At 49.8% G+C, this 26,730-nt stretch overlaps 1 protein-coding gene across 1 annotated transcript in view; it reads right to left on the bottom strand.

The window, feature by feature from the left end:
* Positions 1-286: 286 nt before the first annotated feature.
* Positions 287-26,730, bottom strand: part of UBE2QL1 (ubiquitin conjugating enzyme E2 QL1) — a 40,550-nt gene continuing 14,106 nt past the window's right edge. Inside the window, exon 2 of the mRNA XM_059060208.2 lies at positions 287-1,643. Coding sequence (XP_058916191.1) covers positions 1,512-1,643 — 132 coding nt within the window. The 3' untranslated portion in view covers positions 287-1,511. The remainder of the gene's footprint in view (positions 1,644-26,730) is intronic.

Genomic DNA, 26,730 nt, shown 5'->3' with positions numbered 1-26,730 from the left:
ATCAGCAGAGAAAGTTCCCCTTCCTTCACAGTGGCAAAATATAATTGGCAACATCCGAGTTAGGCCAAATCATCCCTTAGTGCTTTCAGTTAGTGTCTAATCGTCTCCCTGGTTGCTTCTGGGGGCGATTTTAATCCACTGGATTTTTGCAAAGACCATGGGCACCTAAGACTCTTTTCCTGCGCCTTGTTGCAGAATGCTGTCACGGTATTTGTAGTATTTGAAACATTAAATTTTGAAAATAGATTAAATATTTTAAATGGAAGGACAGCCCACAATGACTGGATTCGGGTATGCATGATTTTATTTAAAATGTGTCCAATAAGACTTTTCCACTTGGAACGAACATTTTAACCTCTTTCCGCTTATTATTATAAACAGTGTTTCCTCATTGCATGGTTTTTCTTAGAAAGTTCTAAGTAACTTAACAGAAGAGAAAAATGAAATTGTGGGGAGTTAAATAACAGAAGTTTATATCCTAGCAGGGGTGCTCAGGCATCCCAGCCTCGGGGACACACAAGCTACTACCGGGCCATGCAAATCATCGTCCGGTCACTGGGGCTCCTTTGGCAGTTCCGGCATCCCTGTCACGAGCACGCAGAAGGAAATGAGTAAGGTGACTTCAGCGAATGGGACGTTGTCTTTTGCTTTCGGTGGTGGGCTGACCAGCAGAGAGAAGACAGGAACACAGATGTCGTAGGAGCGTCTCGGGCTATCGGAAGAGACTGTCCGCATCTCACCACCGTTGCTCTGAGCCCCGGGGAGGGCGCCCCTGGCATCTGCACCGTGTGTACCCCATCGTGGCCGCAGCACGCCCGGCTCCACCCACGGGCGCGGGCTGAGCCGTGGGCAACACACGCGCACGGCAGCGTCAGCGTGGCGAGCACAGTTTCACCAAGTGGGCAGTGGCTGTTTTAAATCACTAGAACCTGGCAACGTGAAATTTTCGTTTCCATGAGCCAAAGGTCATAGCACAAATGGGGTCTACATGTCCTGACATGGGGCCACGGGAAGACACGTCTTCAGCGGATGTTGACCTGCCAGGGAGAGAAACAGAGATACAGAGCACAGCAGACGTACTGGTGATGCAGGGAGGTCCTGTTACATACGAACGGCGCCTTTTCCGTGTAAACGGGTCGAGCGTGGGGCACCGAGTTTCCTGCCTGCTCTTTGCAGTTGCTGGCGTGGCAAGAAGCTAAGGGCCAGAGGGACGGGGGGCGGGCGGAGGGGCCGGCGGGCTGGGGAATGTCACCGTCTTGACATTTGTTCTAAAGTGACTTAGAGCTGATCGTTCATTTATCGTTGAAACCTAACCCCGAACGGCGTTGGCCCCCCTCTTTCTCTCTGTAAACACATCTGGTCATAAATAACTTAAACGTCTCCTTGGCATTCAGGATTCGGTTCCGGCGGGAGTGAAAAAGGATGAAGGAGGCTCAGCGTGGAGGAGGAGATGTCGGGTGTCTGTGTGTGTGCGCAGAGACGGCTTAAGCGTCTAACGCCCGTTGCGAACATCAGCCATCAGAGACGGGCGGGGTGACCCAGCCGTACTTTTCATGAGTCTTCACCAAACTCTTAAAGGTAGCTTCGGCTTCCTTGCGACTGAAGGACTTTTTGGATTTGCCCGCTTTTCTACAGATCCGCCCCTGAGTGAGAGGAGAAGATAAAGCAGGTTAGAGCCCATCAGCAACCCCCGGTGCCCGCCCTCCTTGTTAGCAACACGCTAGGCGGCGGGCATTGCTGACGTCTGAATCGGCCCGTCGGGAGGAGAGATACGGAGCATCGCAGCTCTGTTACCAAATGGACGGAGGAGCCCAGCGGCGGGCAAGCTTTCTGGGGAGAGAGAGAGAGACACGCGGGCTGCCGGCGTCCTCGGCACGAGCTCATCGCAGGATGCTGGAAGGCGGCCGGCGCCCCAGGTCCCGCGGCCAGGCTGGCAGGACCAGCTTTATGGAAAGAGCATCGGTGCAAAACGCAGCCCATTATCCCGGAGGCAAAATGCTGTCCTAACTTCCCTCCCACCACAGAGTGCCTTTAATGATAACTTAGAGGTACATGTTTATGTATAGATGTGTATATTTATAGATTCTCTCTCACACACACACACACACACACACACACTTTACAACTCCGACTTTTTATGTTCAAGCTCAGCAGCAATGAGTGACTTTCTTGCAATTCATGCCACGAGGGAACCAGTTCCCGAGAAGATGGTAGGGCCGTTTACACGGAGGCGGAAGCCTGTCCTCGAGTCCCCAGTGAGGGGTCCAGGGGAGGCCGGGGCTTCCTCACACAGTCGCCGGTGGTAGGGGGGTGGTGCCGGGAGCGGTCCTGTCCCCTCGCAGTGACCAGCGGTGACCGGAGCCTTCGGGTCTGCAGTGACCAGAGGGTGTGGTTCAGCTCAGGATGGACACGGGCTCTAGACCATGAGCGAGAAGGGGCCAGCAGCGGACACCGCTGAGGCGGCCGTGTCTCAGGCCACCGCCACCCGTCCAGGGAGCCCTGGGGAAGGAGGTTCACTTGGCAAGAGAGGGAACGGGCGCACGGAGGACCACGGAGGGCTGGGCGGAGCTGGACCCCCACCAGATGGGTGGGCGCCACTCTCCACTGCCCCTGGCTCAGCAGCTCACCACGGGGGCCCCTCACGGCCCAGCAACAGAAATGCTCTCTTAGCCTCTCAGCTACAGCTCCTCGCACGTGACTTCCCTTCGCCCGTCCTGGAAGATCCGCTTGTCTCTCCCCGAGCATCCCACGCACGTGTTCCGGAGGTGGGGTGGAGACACCCCGAGCTTCACCTGCTAGCAAACGCGTGCACACCGTTCTCAGCCGCAGTCTCCTGTTGTTTATGAACTTGCACTAACAGTGCTCTCTGGACAGGCCCCGGCATGTAATATTTTTGTGACAGCACACTGCGGGCACGTGCCATCCGTGTAAGGGGACCTGAATGGGACCTGGACCTCACCCCCAGGGCCTGGCTGGGCTACACCGCATACCTGTTCCCTTGTACAGGAATTGAGGGCAGCAGCCACCCAGGTCTGTGTGGCTTGGGGACCAAGATCCTCCCATCTTAGGTCTCTCTGATAACCCACCCCTAACTCCCCTGGGAAGACGTCTTCATGCACGGGGAAAATGGCACCGGATCCCTACACACTGGGAATGGGAGGCTGTTTCACATATTTAAATTCAGAGCTTACGGTTCCTTTTTAACATTTGTCTTTTCAACAGTGGAGACTCAGAGCAAAGCCCAGTTGGGGCGGGCGGTGGCGAGTCCGAAACCCAGAGCTACTGCTTTGCTCTGGCTGCTCTGGACATCCCGATGGCTGAGCTCTTCCACCGCCAATCAAGGGCAAGACCACCTCTTCTAATTAGCTGCTTGGTGCACGAGAAATGAGCTGCTAAAGGGTGAAGGAAAACTGGAAAAGAAGACAGGAAACCACCATTTATTGACTTACAGAAACTTCTCCCTGTCTCTCCTGCTTTGCTTATGTGGTGTAGTTACACTTATAAAATGGGACTATGAAAAGCTAAGACATTTATAATCATCACCACGTGGTCAAGATCAAAGTCCAACGTTATTTCATTGAACACAGGCAAATGCACTTTGCAGGGATGGCGGCATCTAGTCTTACATAAGTGGGAGCAAGTATCAAGGGCGATTGTTTTGTATAAGATGCAAATTCTAACCATCTCTATCATTCTTTTCTATAATACTGAAAATTTATGGTATGACTTGAGAATTCTGAACTAAAAGCGGCCAGACAAATACAAGCTCACAATAATCTTGGAATATTCCAACGCTCTTGGCATGACCATATACTCTGCTAATTCTTTGTGAAAGTCTCAATTGTTACCAAAAGCAACAGATAAACCCCCAAATGAACAGGCCAGTCTTTGTTGCCCCTTCTTCCCGAGAAGAATAATGAACATGAAGCGCCAGCGCTCAGTCAATTCAGCAGCCGGGAGACAGAGACCGTGTGTAGCACTCGGAGGTGTTGGCACCTTCACCGCACTCGGCTGGCCACAAGGCACCCCCCTCTCGCCCCGTCTGACAGCCTGGTTTGCAGCTAACAAATATCTTCTCACAGATCACCTGTCCTCCTCTGATGGGCTGTTTAAGCATCACCCAGCGACACACTGGGCTCGAAAACCAGAGCGGCTGAGCTGTTCTTGCTGAAAGGCCCTCGAGGTGCCCGCTGCACCTAGAAGGGGAGGCTCAGGCTGTCCACCGCGGGCCTCGGATGGTCCAGGGCCGTTCTCATGTTGAACCAACTCCCATTCTTTCTTTCTCTCTTTCTTTTTTTGTTTTTTTGGCCCCGCCATGCGGCTTGCGGGATCTCAGTTCCCTGACCAGGGATTGAACCCGGGCCTCGGCGGTGAAAGCGCCGAATCCTAACCACTGGGGCACCAGGGAAATTCTTTATTTTTTTAATTTGAGTGCAGTTGATTTACAGTGTTGTGTTAGTTTCAGGTGTACAGCAAAGTGATTCAGTTTTATATATATATTCCCAGAATATGTGTATTATATATCGATTCTTTTCCATTATAGGTTATTTATTATAAGATACTGAATATAGTTCCCTGTGCTGTACAGTAGGTCTTTGTTGATTATCTATTTTATATATAGGAGTGTATATTTGTTAATCCCATACTCTTTATTTATCCCTCACCCACCTTTCCCCTTTGGTAACCATAGTTTGTTTTCTATGTCTGTGTGTCTGTGTCTGTTTTGGAAGTAAGTTCATTTTTTTAGATTCCACATATAGAAATGAGATCAGATGATATTTGTCTTTCTCTGTCTGACTTACTTCACTTAGAATGCTGATCTCTAGGTCCATCCATGTTGCTGCAAATGGCAATATTTCATTCTTTTAATGGCTGAGTAATATTCCATTGCATATATATATATATATCTCACATCTTCTTTATACATTTGTCTCTCAATGGACACTTAGGTTGCTTCCATGTCTTGGTTTTTGTAAATAGTGCTGCTATGAACATCAGGGTGCATGTACGTTTTTGAATTGGTGTTTTCTCTGCATATATGCCCCGGGGTGGGATTGCTGGATTATACAGTAGCTCTATTTTTAGTTTTTTAAGGAACCTCCATAGTGTTCTGCATAGCGGCTGTACCAGTTTACATTCCCACCAACAGTGTAGGAGGGTTCCCTTTTCTCCACACCCTCTCCAGCATTTATGATTTGTAGACTTTTTGATGATGGAAATTCTGACTGGTGTGAGGTGATACCTCATTGTAGTTTTGATTTGCTTTTCTCTAATAGTTAGTGATGTTGCAGCTCCCATTCTTCCTTCCAGGGTACAGTCTCCTAGAGTCTGGATTTGGGGGGAACCTTCAGCCTAACTCCGCTGACCCTCTGTATTTTCCTCTATAAATCAGGGACAAAAACCTCTTTACAGCACCATTATGAGTGTCAGATAAGATATGGAATTTGAAAACATTTTGAGAATTTTAAGGTGCGTACAACCAACTAAGAACAGTTTTTCTTATTTTCCTAACATCGATAGTTCTCTCTTATCTATTTTCATGTAACTAACACTCAGAGAGGTTTTTTCTGGAGATTTTCCTTTAAATAACTCTTGTTTTCCCTAAAATACCTCTGCTTGTATTTAATGCCAAAGGACCTGATGTGACAGTTTACTTAGCCCACTGTGATAGCTCTGTGCAGCCTTTAAGAGGTTAGAAAAGTGAACTCTCTCTCCTGTACAATCAATCTGTCTTGTTCCAGATTGTAAACATAGTTTTGTGCAACCATAGGATTCTGACCTAACAAACCTTAAACAAAATCTCTCAGTAATACCGATGCCAAGCAATTCTAATGATAACACAGTTCTCTGGGGCTGCATCTGTCAAACAAAACCATTCGTTGGTGCTTTGGTTTGACCTTTTTTTTTTTTTTTTGCTTATAGCTTTTTAGGAGGCCAATCACAATGATCAACATGAAAACATTTCCACACAGCTAACAAGCGACCCCAGACTCGGGTCCTCGGACAGGCCACCTGGTCTTACGTGGCTTTCATTACGCTGGTGTGTACGTTGAATTTCAGTCTGGCTCTGTCACTTCTTCTCCTCTTGTTCATTCATGCACTTATTCATTCATTCACTCACTCAGTATGTTGGGTGCTGGGTTTAGAAAGACAAAGTGATCCTGGCCCCTGCCTGTAGGGCCTTAGAATTATTACGGGGAGAGAATCGGGGGTGTTGTCACTGCTGAGACGGGGTACGTCGGGGTTTCTCAGCCCCAGGACTGTTGACAACGTGGGCTGGCTAATTCTCTGCCGTGGGGTTTTCTGGGTACCACAGGATGTGGATGTTTAGCAGCATCCGTGGCCTCCACCCACTAGATGCTAGCAGCACCTCCTGAGCTACGACATCCAAGCTGTCTCCAGACATCACCAAATGTCCCCCCAGAGACAAAATCACTCCTGAGTGAGAGCCATTGGTGTATGGAATAAAGACGGCCCAGAGCAAGGAGGAGATAGTCCATCTCCATTCACCGCTACAGGTCCTCCCCGGGTTAGGAACTGTGCTGGTCACTGGGACGGCAGGGCTTTCTAAGCTGGAAACGCTTTTGGTCCTCATAGAACTTACAGCTCAGAGGGGAGGATGGATTCTACCTTGGGGGAGAGGAAAAGAGAAGGGGTAGTGTTTGTTGTCTGTGTGGCCAGAAAGATTTCCACGTTTGAAGACACTTGAACTGAACCTTGAAATACGGGTACTAAATGATTATCAGGTCATGGTGGGTGAAGATAAGTGGTCCAAAAGTGGTGGCTGAAATATGCAGCTGTATTCAGAGGAGGATGGGCAGACACTTGGTGAAGCTAGGGCACAGTGTGTGTGTGTGTGTGTGTGTGTGTGTGTGTGTGTGTGTCTGTCTGTCTGTCTGTCTGTCTGTCTGTGTGTCTGTCTGTGTCTGTGTGTGTGTGTGTCTGTGTGTGTGTGTCTGTGTGTGTGTGTCTGTGTGTGTCTGTGTGTGTGTCTGTCTGTGTCTGTGTGTGTCTGTGTGTGTGTGTGTCTGTGTGTGTGTCTGTCTGTGCCTGTGTGTGTGTCTGTCTGTGTCTCTGTGTGTGTGTGTCTGTGTGTGTGTGTGTGTCTGTGTGTGTGTGTGTGTGTGTCTGTGTGTGTCTGTGTGTTTGTGTGTTGGGTGGGTGTACAGAATTCAATAGACCTGACTTCAAATCCCTGCTCCAACACTTCCTGGCTGTGTGACCCTGGGTGAGTTACTTAACCTCTCTGAATCTCAACTTCCTCATCTGTAAAATAAGCATAGTCACAGTATTATATGACACTGAATTTTTATAGGGATTTAATATGTTAAAACGTACAAGATGCTTGGCACAGTGCCAGGCACAGGATAAACACAATAAATGTGGATTTTTATTTTTGAAACTATCACAGAGGATCTTATCCTTATTCTTTGGCAAAGTTAGTTTCATTCTGCCCTCTTGGGAAAAAAAACGCACCAAATTCTCTGTCTTTCGTGAGGATATTATGACTTGGCTTATTTGGTCACAAAAACATCTTCAGGCAAATCCAGTATTTTGCATTTGTAGGGCTAATTTCTCAGCCTTGTTGATAATATCATTTTAACTTGTTGACATAAACATATTCATTCCGTATTTGTCCCTTGGTTAGATTGTCTTTCTCACTATTTTTTTTCTTTGTAAACATACTTTCATGACTTTTTTGTGTCTCACTTGCCAGTGAACTACAGGCTTTTGCCCCTTTCAAACTAGTTAGAATTTCAAGACTCCTCAGGTAAATGTCTGAGGCTCCTCTCACTCATTTCCTGGGCTGAATTACAGAGCTGTTGCTACTTGTTTTTAAAGTCTTTGAAAGTGTAATTTTTAGTCTAAAAACACTCACGCACCCTGACCCCTCCGACACCGGTTTCGAGCCTGTGCTGGGCTCAGTGTGGACTCCCTCCAGGACGCTGCCTGTGGAGGAGAAGCTCTGGTGGGTCACACGCTCGGCTTGAGGAAAGCACAGAAACAGGCATCTTTGAAAGGAGGTCCGCTCGGAGAGACAGCAGTGATTTCGCCTCTCTTTTAAGGTCTGCTGTTCAAAGTAGATCAACTTACAAGTTCCGAAGGACAGATAAACGTCTACAACGGTTGAGACTGCTTCAAAGCAATTCTTTCCCGAATCAAAACAACGACTCTGAAGCCACTGCCCAGTGAGGGAGGGACTCCTGCTGGATCTCTCCAACGGAGCATCAAAGAGGAGCGCTTGCGGGTGGAAATGCATTGATACGATTCTGCAGCCCTTACCATGGGTCTGAGGATGTGTGGATGTGCGTATATGCTTGTGTGCACACATGTTCACGTGTGCGCATACCAGTGTGCACATGCGTGTGTGTGTGTACATGAGCATTCACATGTGCGTTTGTATGTGCACGTGTGTGTGTGTGTGTGTGTGTGTGTGTGTACGTGACTGTAGTGTTGGGGAGATGTGAGGGTCCTTGCGGTGACTGGAACCCAAGAGTAACCTTCCCGAGGGAAGCCCCACGCCTCCTACATCGATTAGGAGGATGGTGAGTTTGCAGCGGGGAGACCTGCTGCCCGTCAGGGGTCCCACCCAGCACCAGCCAAGGTGGGGAAGGAGGAACAGAGGGTGTTGGAGGAGCAGGAAGGGGAGGGGAGAATGACGCGGTGCGGTGGGGACATGCCCTCGAGGAGCTGGTGTCGGGTTTCGACGTGAACCGCCCTGAACCCCCTCGTGGCCTCTGTCCACAAGTGCGATGGCACCTGGTCCACGTCCGGTCACGCCTGCTGATCTGTTGCAGCGGTGCGGCCACTTTCACACGTAGTATCTCATTAAACTCCCACAGACAACGCTCTGCTTGAGCTTGATCCTCAGGGCTGCTCAGGAAAGTGGGCTTCCGCTGGTCAGCTTAATCCCCCCCAAGCACAGCGGCCTCCTCCAGACCACCGGGTGATGACCGGAGGCCCCTCGAGCTCGAAGGACCAGGGGGAGATGCGTCATGGCCGGGCTCGCAGGAGGCACGGAACCGCCAGGGAAAGGGCTTTGCTAGCAGGGGTGGGAGGGGCTTGGCGGGCCCCCTGCAGGCAATCAGTGTGTCCAGAGACACGAGGCTCAGCCTTTGCCTGCGTCCCATTCCTCTGCTGGGCTCTCAGGTCCTTGTGCCCTCCATGGGTTTTAAGCGGAAGCTCGTGCTTCTGTTTGCTTCCATTATTTCGACATCCTAGAGCGAACTTATTTAACGCCATCCCCTCTCCCCACCCTAGCTATTTGTAATGTAGTTCCAGATCTTGTTTGTTTTTTTTTTAAGATTTTTTTTTTTGATATGCACAATTTTTAAAGTCTTTACTGCATTTGTTACAATATTGCTTCTGTTTTACGTTTTGGTTTTTTGGCCACGAGGCTTGTGCTTGTGGGATCTAGGCTTCCCGACCAGGGATCGAACCCACACCCCCTGCATTGGAAGGTGAAGTCTTAACCACTGGACTGCCAGGGAAGTCCCCCACATTTTGTTGATAAGATCTTTTGTGAGATACAAAAAACTAAAAATAGAACTACCATACGACCTAGCAAATCCACTCCTGGGTGTGTATCTGAAAAAAACCCCAAAACTTTAATTCAAAAACATATGTGCACCCCAAATGTTCATAGCAGCATTATTTACAATTGTTAAGATATGGAAGCAACCTAAGTGTCCATCAACAGATGAATGGATAAAGAAGAAGATGTGGTATATATATATATACAATGGAATATTACTCGGCCATAAAAAAGAATGAAATATTGCCATTTGCAGCAACGTGGATGTACTCGGAGAGCACTGTGCTAAATGAAATAAGTCAGACTGAGAAAGATCAACACCGTATGATCTAAAACATAAAACAAACTAGTGAATATAGCAGAAAAGGAACAGACACAGGTATAGAGAACAAACTAGTGGTTACCACTGTAGGGGGAAAGGGCAAGAGAGGAGGAGGAGTTTAAGAGACACAAACTATTATGCATAAAATAAGCCACAAGGATAGATTGTACAACGCAGGGAACACAGCCAGTATTTTATAATAACTATAAATGGAGTATAACCTTTAAAATTGTGAATCACTATAATGACCACCCATGACATATAATACTGTACCTCAACTATACTTCAATGAAAAAAATCAAACTTCTATATCCTCGTCACAAAACGTTGTAAGGATTCTACTATATATTAAAGGTCTTATTTTTATAAGATAAATCCCAAAAAAAGACTGTAAGGCAGATTCTCGCAATCGTCAACTCAAAATATTCACCTCAGAAACAAAAAGCTAAGTTTATCGTTCTGGAAGTTACACCTTGAGGACACAATGTCTGTTTTGTCACACACATAAAGGTTATTAGAAAAGCAAGTTTCAAGACAGACCAGTAGAGCATTCCATAGGAACAAAGGATGCTGCGAACAGGGCAGTTGTGGTGAGGAGCTCGAGGGGCTGCCCTGCCAGGTAGACAGAGTGGAGCCGCTCTTGGGTGGTTTTAGGTGGAACAGGCCGGGATCCTCCATTCAGGGACCAGGGTGAAAGCTTTGTGCACATGTGCACGTGGATATACCGTCTGCGGAGAAAGGCACTGCAGTTTCTCCCTAGCAGAAGTGTTCTCACAGTGCATCGTGGGCTGCGTGCGTCCTCCTGAGGCAGGCAGGGCACCAGCAGGTGATGCTGTGTTCTGGAAAGGTGCCTGGGTGAACCCCTGGGGACACCCAGAAGGAAGCTGTGACTCTCTGCCCATCAGGACGCAACCTTTCACTGCTCACACGTCCAGGGGCGTCACCCTTGTGGTTGACCCATCCTTAAAGACGCGCTTGGGTCTATCAAAGTAGTCGACATGGAAGGCACTGTGCCCAAGAGGTTAGACGCGTCTTTTCTCCTATGGGTGCCAACAAGACTGCCTGATGTGACGACCTGTAGCCCAAGTATGAGAAGGGAGGTGACGTGGCGGGCAGGGCTGGGCCACAGCCGTGGGGGATATGCTGCTCCCCACCAGGACTGGGGTAGACAAGCAGGGAAGCATGCAATGTATCTCTGCAGAAGCGAGTGTTCCCTAGATCAGAGAGTCTCAGCCTGGGCACTACTGCATCTGGGGATGGATCATTCGTGGAAGTGGGGCTGTCCTAGGCATTGCAGGAGGTCGAGCAGCATCTCTGGCCTCTAACCACTGCACGCAACAGCGGCCCTGTGCCAGGTGTAATAACCGCGAAGGCCTCCACATCCTGCCAAGCGCCCCCAGGGGTCGGGGCAGAATCGCCCCCCGTTGAGATAGCCCGCTCTAGTCTGTGCAAGGAGCGTGCCGTGCGGGGTGCAGATGGAGCGCCAAACATGGCCTGCGGGGCCAGGCAGGGGAGGCTTCCTGGAGGAGGCAGTTCGGGAGCTGGACTCAAGGATGAGTGGAATGGTCCATCCAGAACACAGGGAGGGAGGCCAGGGGGAGCGCGGAGAATACGTGCCCAGGTGCTCCGGGAGGACAGAGAGGGAGCAGGCAGGGGTGGGAGGTGGGTTAGTTCCTGGGGCTGCCGTAACCCAGGGCCACACTGGCTGCCGTAAAAGGACGGAAATTAATTTTCTCTCAGTTCTAGGGGGCAGAAGTCCAAAACCAAGGTGTGGGCAGGGCTGATCCGGGAGGCTCCAGGGGACATTCGGTCCCGTGCCTCCCCCCGGCTTCTGGTGGCTTGTTGCCAAGCACAGGCGTCCGTGGGTTTGTGGACACATCACCCCGACCTCCGCCTTCAGGTCATGTGACCTTCTCCCTGTGCGTCTGTCTGTCTCTGTGTCACACTTCCTCTTCTTACCAGGACACTCACTGGTCATGGCATTAGGGCCCACCCTGACTCCGGATGATCTCTTCTTTACTTCTGCAAAGACCTTGTGTCCAAATAAGGACACGTTCACAGGTGGGGGGGGGGGGAGGCGGGGGAGGGAGGGGACGGATTTCAATATACCTTTGGGGCACAACTGTCCCCACCGTAGGAGGTAAGGTTGACAGAAAGGTCAGCACCTGCATCTCTCCTGGAGGGGACAGAGCGCAGGGTCCGGGATTCCTCTGGGACGGGCCACTTGGGAGGTGGGTGGCCGTCAAGTAGGGGGTGGGGGCCAGCTGCGTTATTGCCACCGTCCAGAGAAGATGGGCAAGGGCCTGGCCCGGGACAGAGGCAACTCGCAGGGGAGGGAAAGGGGCTGAGAGCGGCCGGGCGGTGCCTGCGGGACTGGGAGAGATCTGTCGTTGAGGGAAGGAAGGCAGTTTCTGACCCTGGAGGAAACAGGTTTCCCGGGTAAGATACGAGCCCTTGGGAGCGGGTGGGAGGTGAGGCGAGAGGAGAAGCAGGAAGCGGAGGGCTTAGCGGCCGGACCCAGCAAGGGGACCTCGGGGAGGGGGGCCCAGATGGCGGTCCACGAAGGGTGCCTGCGGGCGTCCGAAGAGCATCCGTGGTCCAGCCCTCAGGAAGAGACAGTCATCTCGTAAGTGTGATGCTCCCTGGATTCATAATAAAAGCAGAACTTTCAAAACCCCTCTCGACCTTATTTTTTAGCAATCACTGCATGTTAAAAAAAAATCTGGTTCTTTGGAAAAGTGCAGCTTAGCTATGAGAAAGTCCCCAAAGGGCACCCTGTATTTCCCACAGATTAATAAGTGCCTGCCACGGAACAGACCTCGTGCGGGTTGCTGGAGACACCGGGTGAGCTCAGGTGAGGCCAGGTGAGGGAGATGGCCAGGGCTTGGCCCGGGCCTCGTGGGCAGCAGCCGTGGGAATGCATGAAGGAGTAAACACACGAGTGCCACGTGCCAGACTCGCGCTCCCCCGCCGGCAGGACCACAGGCCAGCTTTCCAGGGCATTGACGCTCCTCTGGGTGAAGGATGAGAATAATGCCCAGGATGCAAAGCCACTGCAGTCAGGAAGGAATATGTCCTTGGTGGAACATTCTAGAATTGTCCATTGAGAAACCTTAAGGAAGGACAGACTCTCTGTGACAGTCTCTAAAATAGCTTCCCAATTATTAGGTGATAAATGTCCTCAGATATTTCCTTTTGATTTTTGTGAACCTCTCAGGATGACAAAGTCATCATCAGTGTTATATAACCTGGATCATATTAATATTTAATAGAAATTAAAGTGAAACCGCATTATTTAACCGAGTAGGCCCCCCTAGACACCGTTTCACCTTGTGTGATTTCAGTTACCCTCGGTTGACCATGGTCCAAAAATATTAAATGGAAAATTCCAGAAATAAACAATTCATGAGATTTAAGTTGCACACCGTTCTGAACAGCGAGATGAAATCTCACGCTCAGGCAGATCTTGGAGATGTTTCAGGCTTGGTTCCAGACCATCGCAATAAAGCGAATATCGCAGTAAAGGGCGTCACACGGATTTTCTGGTTTCCCAGTGCGTATAAAAGTTATGTTTACACCACACTACAGTATATTAAATGCGCAATAGCATTATGTCTAAAAACAACTTAAACATTTCAAAACAGCATTAATTAGAAAATAACGTTGTTGAAAAAAATTGGCGCTGATAGACTCGCTTGATGCCGGGTTGCCACATACCTTCACTTTGTAAAAAAGGCACATCTATGAACTGCAGTAAAATGAAGTGTACCTGTCCCACTCCATCTCACCTGGGACGTAAGTCACCCCTTTGTCCACGTAGTATGTGGGAAAAAACATAGTATATGGGTTCGGTACTACCCGCGGTTTCAGGCGTCCAGTGGGTGCCTTGGAATGTAATCCCCTGCGGATACGAAGGGACAAGTTCATTATCACTAAACAATCCTCAAGCCACAGGCAGCATCAAAGGCGTACCTCAAGGATATGTTTGATTCTTGCAAAACATAAGCATCTCTTTCTTCTACACTTTAAAGAAAGTTCTAGCAATTATGGAATCTGTTTTAAGACAGATTGTACTTTCTTGGAAGAAGGAAGCAGGGGAAAAGGAACTTTTTGCTAAAACTTTAAACTGTATCAGATAATCATTTCGCAATTCTGTTTTCTGGAGATTCCGCTAATACTTCTGCTTGAGTGGCTGGGTCCCAGTGGGTTTCACTAGCTGTGTAGGGACACAGGCAGTGGCAGCTGCGCGTGCTCTTTACAGGCAATCTCGGCGGTGGTGGCTCGTCCTTGCCGTGTGCTGGGCAGCGTTCTGAGGATTGGGCTTAGATCAGACTCCTTAAAGCCTCTCTGGAACCCCGCCAGGTGGGCTCTGCTCCCGTCAACCCTGATTTATAGATGAGGAGACAGGCACAGACAAGCCAGTCGCGTGCTCGAAGCCACACAGGATCCCCACGCAGGACCGGAGGCCACGCTCTGAACCCCAAGGCCGGGTGGCCTCTCAGAACACGGAGAAGGTTCGCAGGTGGCAGCGAGAGAACAAGATACCGACCCTCCGCTGCACAGAATGCCGTCCGGCCTGGCCTTCCCTCACTGGATGTGAGCCCCGGGGTCACTGAACCCCTCTATCCCTCCGCACCGCAGCCTCCTTTCAACGTGGAGCTCCGAGCCTCCATCCCACAGGGAAAGCCCGAGCCGTTCAGCACCGAATCTGCCCTCACCACCAAAAAAGCCTGGTCCTCTGGCCACAGTCGTGTGGACCTCGGGCCCCTGCCCAACTCTGGGGCCTTGCTCGGGGAGGCCTCCTTCACCCACGCGCCCTGTTCCCCGGGACGCCGGCCATCCGTGGTTTCCATTTGCTACGCGCAGGACGCAGGAGGAGCTGCCGGCCAGGCCGAGCCAAGGACGGCGGGTTCCGTTCTCCAGGCTGAAGTGCCTGTTTAGCACAACACGGCCACCGTTTCCAGATTTTCTACTTGCGAGCTGAGTCCGGCCGCCGCATGGCATGTGGCGTTCTAGAAAAGCCCCCGAGGGCACCCTCTGCCTTGCCGGACGATCCCAGCGGTGGCAGCTCTTCACCATGGACACGCTTCCCACCTGGCTCCACTGACAAGCACGCGGTCACTCAGCAGCCTTCCTACTGGGACAGCTCCATGCCGGCCCTGTACCCGGCTACTGACCAGGGATCGGTGGTGTCTTCCTACCCAGCTGGACTCCGCAGGTCAGAATCCAACCCTCGGTCCTACACAGGCAACCTTCCACGGGCACCATGTTTCCCTTCTGGGAACACATTTTGAGAAGGACGAGAATTGTGGTTCATGCCCCCAGCATCCCACTGGTTTTGGAGTCCACCTGTCCATTCCCTGCAGCGCCCTGTTCTGGGGGTGGGAGCCCACTGACTCTGACCTACGGCCACCCACCCACTGGGGCCCCGTGACACGCGAGGCTGCCCCTGTCCGGCCACGTAGCCTTGATTTAAGGACCAGGCACTGGTGACGCGGCTCCTTCCTGCTGCTGCCTGGGGGAGATGCAAGAAGGGGTGCATGGGCTGGGGCAGGGGGGCTTTGTGAGAGAGGCCGGGTCTTCCTTTATCCCAGGGTGACCAGAGCTCACGGCTGCCAGCGGGAGGAGACACCCACTCCCCACACCTCGTGCCCCCGTGCCCTCCCGAGAGAAAGCGGCCGTGCTGACATGGGCCTCTCACTCCTGCAGCTTCACCCAACGTGCGCAGGGCTGGGGGGAGAGAACCTGCTTCCAGCCGATGCCCTTCTGGGGGGGCGATCTGCTGTTGATTTCATGACCATCAGGAACCAGGTGTCCTGGACTCTCTCATTACCCACTCCCGTCGACAGACGCAATTCTGCGTGAGCACAGACAATAGTTACGGCCATGCCATCGGTGGGAAGTCCAGAGAAATAAAGGAGACTGAGACTGTCGCTAGGAAAGGCGACAGGAATCAGCTCAGGGAACTAACCTGTCAAAACAGAGGGCAGCCGCCTTCTGCCCTCGGCCCTGCCAGCAGGAGCTTCAAGAGTTTGATGAAATAATCCCGAACTGTGCTGTTCTAGAAAAATTACATCAAGAAGTAACCCAAGACGTTCACAGGCAACCAAGGTAACAAATGCTTTCACTCTCCGGGTGGCTTGATGGTTTCTAGTTTCAGGAGGCGACATCTCCCAGCATCAATATTTTCCGTGAGCAATGTGACACAGTGACAGAGAAAGTCCCCACCGCACGACACGGTGCAGGAATGTCAAGGTGCTAAAGGAAATTCTGCAACTTTAAAAAAGTAAATGCGATTCTGGAATCACTGGAAGTCGCAAGAGGTGTTTTCCGGAAAAGTTCAAAGGTGAAAATGTTATGATTTGAGCACAAATTCTCTAATATATATTACTTTTGAGAAGAGTCTGTGTTTGCTGGAAAAGCACAGCAAGACAAAGACTCTGTGTGGACTACTTTATTCATTGCTACTTTACTGATTTTCAGTAAAGCAGTGGTGTTCAGAAAGATGTGACATTTCAGCTCTGCCCCCTGGAGAGGCCCCATTCCTGCCCTTCACGTGGTTCTCGTAGGACGGGTACAAGAGGGCAGGGTCTGCGGTCAGCTTGGTTTTCTTCCTTGAAGCACTGGGTACAGATGGAAACGATTGTGATGGGGCGTGGACGAAGCCTTGGACAATAGCCCTGAATGTGCAGTTTGTCTCTAAAGAGCCACACAAACTGGTCTCCAGTCCACAGGTCATGGTTCACGCATGCCCCGTGCGGGGTCTCTGGAGTCCACACCTCAGCCTCCCCTCCCCTCCCAGATGCCGGGCACTTCCTGCTGGACACGCGCCACAGGCCAGCCACTGCTGCCTCTGCGTGGACGCTGCTGGGATCCAACTCATTACCTTCCTGATTAAAGAAAATTTCTCTCTAACTTCCCTATTTTTACTTTGACCTTCTATTTCTACATAAATTTTAAAAAAATTATTGTTCATACCATTTTAAAGGTTATTTTCCATTTACAGTTATTACAAAATATTGGCCATATGCCCCGCGTTCTACAATACACCCCTGAGCGTATCTTACACGCCATAGCTTGTATCTCTCACTTCCCCAGTTTGCACAAAACCCGCCAACTTTCTAGTCAACCGTTTCTCAAAGTCTGGAACGTCACCCAGAGCCCCTCCCGCAGCCTAGGAGGCCTGTTGGGCTGGCCCTTCCAGTTTGAAGGTGCTGGGGGCTCTGGTCACCCCTGTCCTGGGAGGGAGGAGGTGTGCAGCTCCCCGTAAGCCCCACCTCAGGCCAGTGCACCTGCCCTGAATCTCAGCAGGTGGCCTGTGTGAGGGCTGGGTGCCGGGGTCAGTGCACCAAGAATCCCTAATGGGGCTGAAACCAGGAGCCCATGAACTTGGCCTGAGACAGCGTCTCCTCCTACATCAGTTTGGCTGGGAGGGGTCATGGCCTGAGCCGAGCTCTGTTTGGGAGGCGGGCGGACAGCGACTCAGTCTGAGGCAGGAGGCTACTCGGGGTGCGGGGCACGTGGGAGGGTCTGCCCTGCTGGCCCCGCCCCGCCACGTGACCGTGGACCTTCAGCACCGATGGGACCCGGTGGCCCCAGGGCTCACAGGTGAGGCCGCCCGCTGAGGATAGGCAGAGCAGACTTCTGAGCCGCTGGAGCTGCCGGGGAAGAGATGTTTCCACCCGTGTCTACACCACGGGCGGGGCGAGCTCCTGCCCAGTGAGCAGCAGTCATCACGGGGGCAGCGAGCGTGCGGCGAAGACACTGGCGGTTTGCTCGCTCGAATGCAAAGTCAGGAGACTCATGGGTTTCCCTGGGGGCGCAGCAGTTGAGAGTCCGCCCGCCGATGCGGGGGACGCGGGTTCGTGCCCCGGTCCGGGAGGATCCCACGTGCCGCGGAGCGGCTGGGCCCGTGAGCCGTGGCCGCTGAGCCTGCGCATCTGGAGCCTGTGCTCCGCAATGGGAGAGGCCACAACGGTGAGAGGCCCGCATACCACAAAAAAGAAAAAAAAAAAAAAAAGAATAAATGGTAAAAGGGCAATTTTTCAAAACTTCCTGGCTTCGTTATGTAACATTTACGTTGGCTTATGTTGAGATTCAAATACACAGAAATCAAGCTTATTCAATCTTTTTTTTTTTTTTTTTGATTGCATTGGGTCTTGGTTGCTGTGCGTGTGCTTCTCTTCGTTGCGGTGCGCGGGCTTCTCATTGCAGGGGCTTCTCCTGTTTCGGAGCACGGGCTCTAGGCGTGCGGGTTTCAGTAGTTGTGGCTCGCAGGCTCAGTAGTTGTGGCTCGTGGGCTCTAGAGCACAGGCTCAGTAGTTGTGGTGCACGGGATTCATTGCTCTGCGGCATGTGGGATCCTCCCGGGCCAGGGCTCGAACCCGTGTCCCCTGCATTGGCAGGCAGACTCTCAACCACTGCGCCACCAGGGAAGCCCAAGCTTATTCAATCTTGATATTTGAAGCGGCAGAAATAATCGTTTCGCTCTGGCTTTGTCTGCCTGCCGCTCATGGTATTAAGAGGTTTTCTGTGCCATGGGATGCAATATTCTGTTGACCTCATTATTTGAAGATGATACAATTGCCTACACAGAAAACCCTCACAGCTTAGCATTTTTTTTCAACCACTTTGAGGTATGATTGACATGCAAAGAGCTGTACGTATTTAAACGTGCACAGCTTGGTGAGTCTGAGACACGGCTATTTTTGAGGAACTTGATGTGGTAGAGAGCATTGGTTCCCAGAAACAGCCACATGCTTCTCCTACATTCCCACCTCCCTGGCATCAGATTGTGGCCGTGTGGCTAGTTCTGGCCAGTGGACGGTAAGAAGTGGGCATATCCGTTCTGAGTGTGAACAGTAAGAGGTGCTGTGCTCACCCATCCTCAGCCTCCATTGCTGGGAATCTGGGAATCTGCTTCACGTGCTCCAGATGGAGATGCTACGAGATGGAGGGGGGCACCGGCCCACATCAGGCTGTGTGCAGGAAATACACGTCCATTGTGTGATACTGATGCATGACGTGTGATGCTCTCTTGCAGAAATGAGAGCTCACTACTAGGGTACAATTCTTGACAAACAATTGAAAACAATTCACATGGAGCATGAATGATCCACAAAGGGCTGAGAAGAGCAAAGAGGCGGTCTTGCCCTACCCAGTGTTAGACAGACTGAGGCCGTATTCCTAAGACAGAATAATATTCGTGCCGGAGCAGGGAGATAGAGGAATGGAACAGGAGAGAGTCCCATCTGTATGGGACTTGTACACGATAAAAATGGCAAGAAAGTAAGACAGTGGAAGGCGGCCAGGTGGTTCTTCAGTACGTGGAGAAGCTGGGCTCCTACCTGATGGCACACAAAGCAAACGGATTACACTTAAAATGCAAAAGGTAAAGTTATAGGGCTTCCCTGGTGGCGCAGCGGTTGAGAGTCCGCCTGCCGATGCAGGGGACACGGGTTCGTGCCCCGGTCCGGGAGGATCCCACGTGCCGCGGAGCGGCTGGGCCCGTGAGCTGTGGCCGCTGAGCCTGCGCGTCCGGAGCCTGTGCTCCGCAACGGGAGAGGCCACAACAGTGAGAGGCCCGCGTACCGCAAAAAAAAAAAAAAAAAAGGTAAAGTTATAAAGCCAATGGAAGATCATATAGGGGTGTATCTTGTGATATAGGGTGAGGAAATGGGTCTTAACAAACAGTCCTTGCTGTGAAAAGATGGATGAATGAAACTACTTCAAAATTAGCGATCATTTCTTCAGTAAAAGATGAGAGAGAGAAAGACTGGTGGGCTGTGTGTAACCTAATTCTCTCTGCACCTGAGGCAAAAAGCAAAAGTCACAGTAAAAATGAGGTGTAAATGGATACATTATCTATGTAAATACATCATGTGTATATGAAAATTTGATAGTTTTCCTATATATCAATAATAAGTGTTTAGAAACTGTAATCAACAAAGGCCACATTGACAAAGCCAGCAAGTACTGCGCATCCTGTGACGGACAGCTTCTAAGTTGGGCCCAACGACGCCCTCCTGGTCTTCATGCCCCTGGGATCTGCGTGTGGGTAGGACCTGTCACTTGCTTCTAATGAACAGACTATGGCAGAACACACGGGGTGTCCCTTCTGAGATGACGCCTCTGTGTTTTGGGCTCTCTCTCGTCCTCTCACCAGCTCCCTCTGAGGGAAGCCAGCTGCCCCAGAGAGAAGCCCAGGTGCAGGGGACAGGGGAGGCCCCAGCCAGCAGACCCCAGGCCCCTGGACACCACGTGAGTGATCTTGGAAGCAGGTCCTTGCCCCATCAGGCCTTCAGATTCCTCAGCTCATCTAGGCCCTAACCTCTAAGTGACTCTACCTGGAGATAGGGCCTTTGCAGCGGTAATTAAGGTTAATGAGGTCACTAGAGCGAGCCCTAATCCTATAGGACTGGTGTGCTTATAAGAAGAGGAGATTAGGACACAGACACACACAGAGGGACGACCATGTGAGGACAAGGAGGAAACACAGCTACAAACCCAGGAGAGACGCCTCAGAAGAAACCAACCCTGCCCACACCTTGATCCTGGACTTCCAGCCTCCAGAACTGTGGGCAAATAAATGTCTGCTGTCTAAGTCACCCAGTCTGTGGTATTTTGTTATGGTGGCCCTAGCAAACGAATACATATGCTACACCTCAATAAAATAAGAAATACTTAAGTTGAAAAGTAAGATCTGTTTTTGCAGAAACACGGATGGACGTAGAGATTATCACACTAAGTGAAGTAAGCCAGACAGAGGAATATCACATGACATCACTTACACGTGGACTCTAAAAAAAAATGCAAATGAACTTAATTACAAAACAGAAATAGACCCACAGACATAGAAAACAAACTCATGGTTACCAAAGGGGAAAGGCGGGGAGGGCTAAATTAGGAGTTTGGGATTAACATATACACATTTCTATATAGCACAGGGAACCAGACTCAATATTTTGTAAGAACCTATAAGGGAAAAGAATCTGAAAAAGAATATAACTGAACCACTGTGTTGTACACCTGAAACTAACCAACACTGTAAATCAACTATACTTCAGTTAAAAAACCCACAAATACACAGACTAAATAAATAAATAGGGAGGCAGTTAAGTGTAGAGTTTAAGAAAATAAAAGATCTGTTTCGTCAATTAGATTAGAAAGTAAGATTGGAATAACAGTTACTGGGGTGGGGGGAGGCTTCCAGTTCATGCTGTTGATGGGCTGTAGCCATAACCTTGATGACAGGCTATTTGACAACATCCTCCCGTCAATATGTGGGTGTCCACATCCTCTGATCCAGCGACCCACTTCTGGGAGTGCCTTTCATGGTAAGGGAAGCGCAAGTGAGTGACTGTGATGTACAGGAAAGACAAGAGGGAAGGCTGCCCAGAGGACAGATCAGGAGTGCGCGATTCCACACCGGGCTGCGCGGTGGCCTTTTATTTACTTATTTATTATAAAGTTATTTATTTGGGGTTGCGTTGGGCCTTCGTTGCTGTGCGTGGGCTTTCTCTAGTTGCAGCGAGTGGGGGGCTACTCTTTGTTGCGGTTCAGGGGCTTCTCATTGTGGTGGCTTCTCTTGTTGTGGAGCACGGGCTCTAGGCGCACAGGCTTCAGTAGGTGTGGCACGTTGGCTCAGTAGTTGTGGCTCACAGGCTCTAGAGTGCAGGCTCAGTAGTTGTGGCGCACGGGCTTAGCTGCTCCGTGGCATGTAGGATCTTCCCAGACCAGGTATCGAACCCGTGTCCCCTGCATTGGCAGGCGGATTCTTAACCACTGCGCCACCAGGGAAGTCCTCCGTGGCCTTTTAGAGTGACCTCAATCTAGATCAGCTGACCTAATATTCAGACATCCACAGTGCACTGGCGAGAAAAGATGTGCAAACTTCAGACCATCACGCAGAGCATAATTCCACTACTGTTTAACTTGTTACACTGGTGTAACTGTGTGGATGAGTGTGTGTATGTGTATGTGTGGTGTGCGTGTGTGTAAAAATTATTATTTCTGGCAGGTAGAATTCCGGATCTCTTCATTCTCTATTTTGTACTTTCTGGTACTGCATGAATTTTGTACAATAAGCATGTACTACTTTCTATAATCAGAAAAAACTTAAGAATTTTACACATTAAACAGAATAACATACAACATTAACATTTGGGACACTGCCACAAAATCTATGCATTTCGTGGCCCCTTCAGGAAATCCTGCGCCCCTGATAGTCATGGTAAGAATCGAAAAAAATGAATGATGATGATGATGATGATAAAGCTGTAATAGCATCTTATAACCATCTCATCACAATCCCTGCCTCGAGTAGACACAGGCCATTCCCGGACTGCCCTCTGGGAAGGACGGTCTTCTGAGGGACCATCTTGCATTTAGGGGACACAGGCATTACACCATGTGCTTCCTTCTAAGGACCTTCGAGTCCCTGGACTCAGCGCTGGTGCACAGAAACACACCTGCCCCCTCGGCTCCCCTTGGCGTTGTTGGTCTGTGATGGCCATATGGACCAATGTAGGCTCTTACCTGAGTCTCTATCATAAAATGTCTCCTGGAAAAAGGAACCCTCCTACACTGTTGGTGGGAATGCAAATCGGTGCAGCCACTGTGGAGAACAGTATGGAGCTTCCTCAAAACACTAGAAATAGAGCTACCATATGACCCGCAATCCCACTCCTGGGCATGTATCTGGAAAAGATGAAAGTTCTAATTTGAAAAGATACGTGCACCCCTATGTTTATGGGAGCACTATTTACAATAGCCAAGCTATGGAAGCAACCTAAGCGCTCATGGACAAATGAATGGATAAAGAAGATGTGGTACATACACCGTGGAATATTACTCAGCCGTTGAAAAGAATGCAACAAAGCCATTTGCAGCAACATGGATGAACCTAGAGATAATCATACTGAGTGAAGGAAGTCAGACAGAGAAAAACAAATATCATATGATATCATTCATATGTGGGATCTAAAATACGACACAAATAAACTTATGTACAAAACAGAAACAGACTCTCAGACGTAGAGAACTGACTTGTGGTTGCCAAAGGGGAGGGGCTGAGGGAGGGATGGACTGGGAGTTTGGGATCAGCAGATGCAAACTAGTATCTATAGGATGGATAAACAACAGGGTCTCACTGTAGAGCACAGGGAACTGTATTCAATATCCTATGATAAACCATAGTGGAAAAGAATATAAAAAAGAACATATATATACATATATATGCATATATATACATATAGAGAACTGAATCACTTTGCTGTACAGCAGAAACTAACACAGCACTGTAAATCAACTATACTTCAATAAAGTCAATTAAAAATAAAATAAAATAAAGATAAAAAGATAAAGCATCTCCTGGTCTCACTTTCATCGCAGAAGGGCATTTGATTCCAACTCAATGACTGTTGTTGAGTTGAACCGAATCGGAGCCACCTACTTCTCTAATAAATCATTCTCATCATGGGGGAAGATCAAAGTCAGTAGCAACAGAGAAAACCCATTTGCTATTTCTCATTTAATTGGCTTTTTGTGGTTAAATGCATTTAGTGGAAGAAAAAAAACCCACAGATCATTTTAATTATGATCCTGTGAAAGTCAGCGACATCATCCTGAAATTAAAATGTAAACCTCTAAGTGTGTGCTGTTTGAATAAGAAAATTACCTTAAAACTTTAAACATGCATTTTTATTTTATAAGAAACCTTGGATTATATGTATTAAGGGCTCAGCCTTATGACATTTTGTTAGACTCTGATATTTGTGAAGTTTATGGAAAAATCCCTCCACTCAAGTAACATCTGGGGTCAGCTGGCCTTGGCTATCAATCGTGGCAAAGATGCTGAGTGTCATCTGCAAAGCATTTCATCTGGACCCACAGAAGTAACATAATTGTGACTGAAGAGATGCAGGAAGGGCTCAAACAGTGTTACTGTCCTCTGTCAAGGCTGCTGATAAAGCCAAGCCTGTCTTGCTCTACAGAATTCCAGGTTCCAAGCGGACCAGAGAAAGGAGGGACGGTTTAGGTGGACCGGAGCTGAACAAGAGGAGTCCAAGGACGCCGGAAGGAGACGGGGATGGCTGTGTGTAAAAATCACGTTTGCCTCTGCCAGGAATCATCACGAAGGGCTGTCCTAGCCTGTTCTCAGGCTGGTGGAGATATTGTGGGATATTTTAATGAATTCCTCTACTTTTCAATAAAACAAGAATGCATGCGCGGTGCAAATGGCTGAATAAAATTGTTCTCCCTGATAAGCCTTGCGATCTGACGTATGCCTCAAACTCTTAAGTGCTTGTTTCAGGCATGATCAATAAATTTACCAGTGAAGAATTGTTTTCTCAGGTAACTAAACTGAATGAATAAAATTACCATAAGAATGGAAATGAGCGCTTTCAGAAAGTGTCCTACATCTAAAGACCTCTAAAATGATAAAAATCACTTTTGATTAAAACAATGCATCAACTTGGGTGTATCAGCATAAAAGTCAATTGGCTTAAAGCATATTCACTCTAATTTTGACCTCAACTGGTCCATCTGTGCGGCCCTCCAGGATCACTGACTCCCAAGCCATCGTTTGAAATAATCATCAACCAATCAGCATCTCTCCCTTTTGGTCCACCCGGCACGTCTACACTGCCTGCCTGACACCAGCCCCTCTGCAACGTGGCTCTGCGCAGAGTCCTCTTTTTGTCTGCAGGCCCCCAGGAAAATGCACGGAGCAGAGCATCCCTTTTCTCAGCCGCCTGCCCCCAGGGCTAAGATGACCGGGAGGAGAAAAAGTCACAGGACCCCGGTGAAGCAGAGGAGAGCAAACACTGGACCAGAGAGAGGCAAAGGATGGGCGGCCGGCCCAGTGTGGACGGGGATACCGGAGACAGTGTCGGCTGGCAAGAACGGAGAGAAGAGAACACTCGGATCAACCGTGGGCAAACGGGAGAAGTAACGTGGGAGCAGGAGTGGGGAGATTTACAGGGGCTGTGACGTGCAAAAGTGGAGCAAAAATCACAAGGCACGCAGGAATAAAGGGGGAGCTGGGGGAGAGCGCCAGAGAAGGCGGGGAGCCCCTGATCGCCGGCTCTAAGAAACGTCGGGGGACAAGCCCACAGCCGACAAAGCCAGAAGAAATCCTTCAGGTGGAGAAGGAAAGGAAAGTGTGAAAAAGCCAAGGCAATTGTCGTCTTTGGGGAAAAGTAGAAAAGAAAGATTCTGAAAATGCCGGGAAAAACAAAGAAACGTGGGAAAGCGAACATGGGTGAGGAGGAACGTGTGGATGTGGCGGGAGAGCCGCTTAGAGGAGAAACGTCTGGCCACTCGGTCAAGGGGCCTGGAGGCAGCCAGATCCCGGGACAGCGACGGGAAGGTGCGAAATCGGAGCTCAATGTCAGGAGAGGAAGACAAATGGCTGAAACGTACACGCTTTGAAAGGAAGAATCTGTTATGGGTTTAATTGTGTCCCCCAATATCTGTGTGTTAAAGCCCTAACCCCTCAGAATGTGACTGTTTGGAGACAGGGTCTATACGTATAGAGGTAATTAAGGTAAAATGAGGTCAGTAGAGGGGGCCCTGATCCAGTGTGACTGGTGTCCTTGTAAGAAGAGATCAGGACACAGACACACACAGAGGGACGGCCACGTGAGGACACAGGGAAGAAACGGCCATCCACACACCAAGGAGAGAGGCCTCAGAGGGAACCCACCCTGCCGACACCTCGATCTTAGGCTTCCAGCCTCCAGGACTGGGAGACATAAATGTCTGTTGTTTAGCCACCCTGACTAGGTGTGAGCCCTCCAATAATAATACAGGCCATTACAGGCTCCGATAAGCTGAATGGAAGGAGGGAGAGAGGAAGGGAGAGAGGAGAGAATGAATTTATATGGCCACACGGAAACCTCCAATCAGGATGAGACCACAGAGAAACAAGAGAGATGGTTACAGGGAAGCTCTCTCATATTCAAATTACTTGATAAAATAATCACGGAACCCTACGTGTGGACTGCTCATCTGAGGACAGTGGGCTGGGCCCCTCACCCACTATCTCTTGGACCCTAAATACCAGCCTCCGTCCAGTGTCCGCCTGGGGTATTTTCTGGCAAAAAAGAAGGATGACATTTCAAGGGCACAGGATCAAAAACAAAACCTCATAAAATGAATTCTCACTTCCTAAGACACCAGGATGAATCAATTCAGTGCTTAGAGAAAAATGAAAAATTTAAATCACGTGGGATGGACATAGCGCAGAGGGTAAAATTATTTTGGTACTTAGCGTCAACCAGAAAACACCGTCTTGATCGAGCGTCTGTTGCTAAAAATGTCCATTTTCCCGACACTGCAATTACCGTGCACTCATCACCCTTAATCTTTCTTTGATGATTCATGGTCTTGCGGCACCTGAAGGTCATCAACTGAACTTCATTCTACAGCAGCTGTGGACCGCCTACTAGGGTCAAGGGCTGGGCTAGTCCCCTGGGATCCCGCACGCCCCCTGGGAGCCCCACCAGATTGCTCTCCGCCCCCCGCCCCAGGAGAGGTGCTCCGTCTACAGGGAACTGCTGCCCCCGTGGGGGGTTGGTCTCCCTGTGGGGAGATGATCCTGCTGCGGAGGTGCTAGCATCCCGCTGGCTGTGACCGGAGGCTTGTGTGTACACTCGGGGCAGCCCAGCAGTAAGGCCTGCAAAGGTGGCCTTCCCAGACGCCAGACCCTCTGAGCCCCAGGGAGGGCTGGGAGGAGTCTGTTTTCTCTCTGACCTCCACATAACCAGTCCGGTCCAGCTGTAACTGAGAAAAGAACCCTCACATATGAGAGAGTGAAATCAGCTACTTCTGATAAAGGACTTCAGAACCTTACAAACTAACAAACAGA

The sequence above is a fragment of the Kogia breviceps genome, chromosome 4 (genome assembly GCF_026419965.1).
Source record: "Kogia breviceps isolate mKogBre1 chromosome 4, mKogBre1 haplotype 1, whole genome shotgun sequence".
Classification (NCBI taxonomy): domain Eukaryota; kingdom Metazoa; phylum Chordata; class Mammalia; order Artiodactyla; family Physeteridae; genus Kogia; species Kogia breviceps.
The sequence above is the reverse complement of the archived record's forward strand: the minus strand, read 5'-3'. Positions and strand labels throughout refer to the sequence as shown.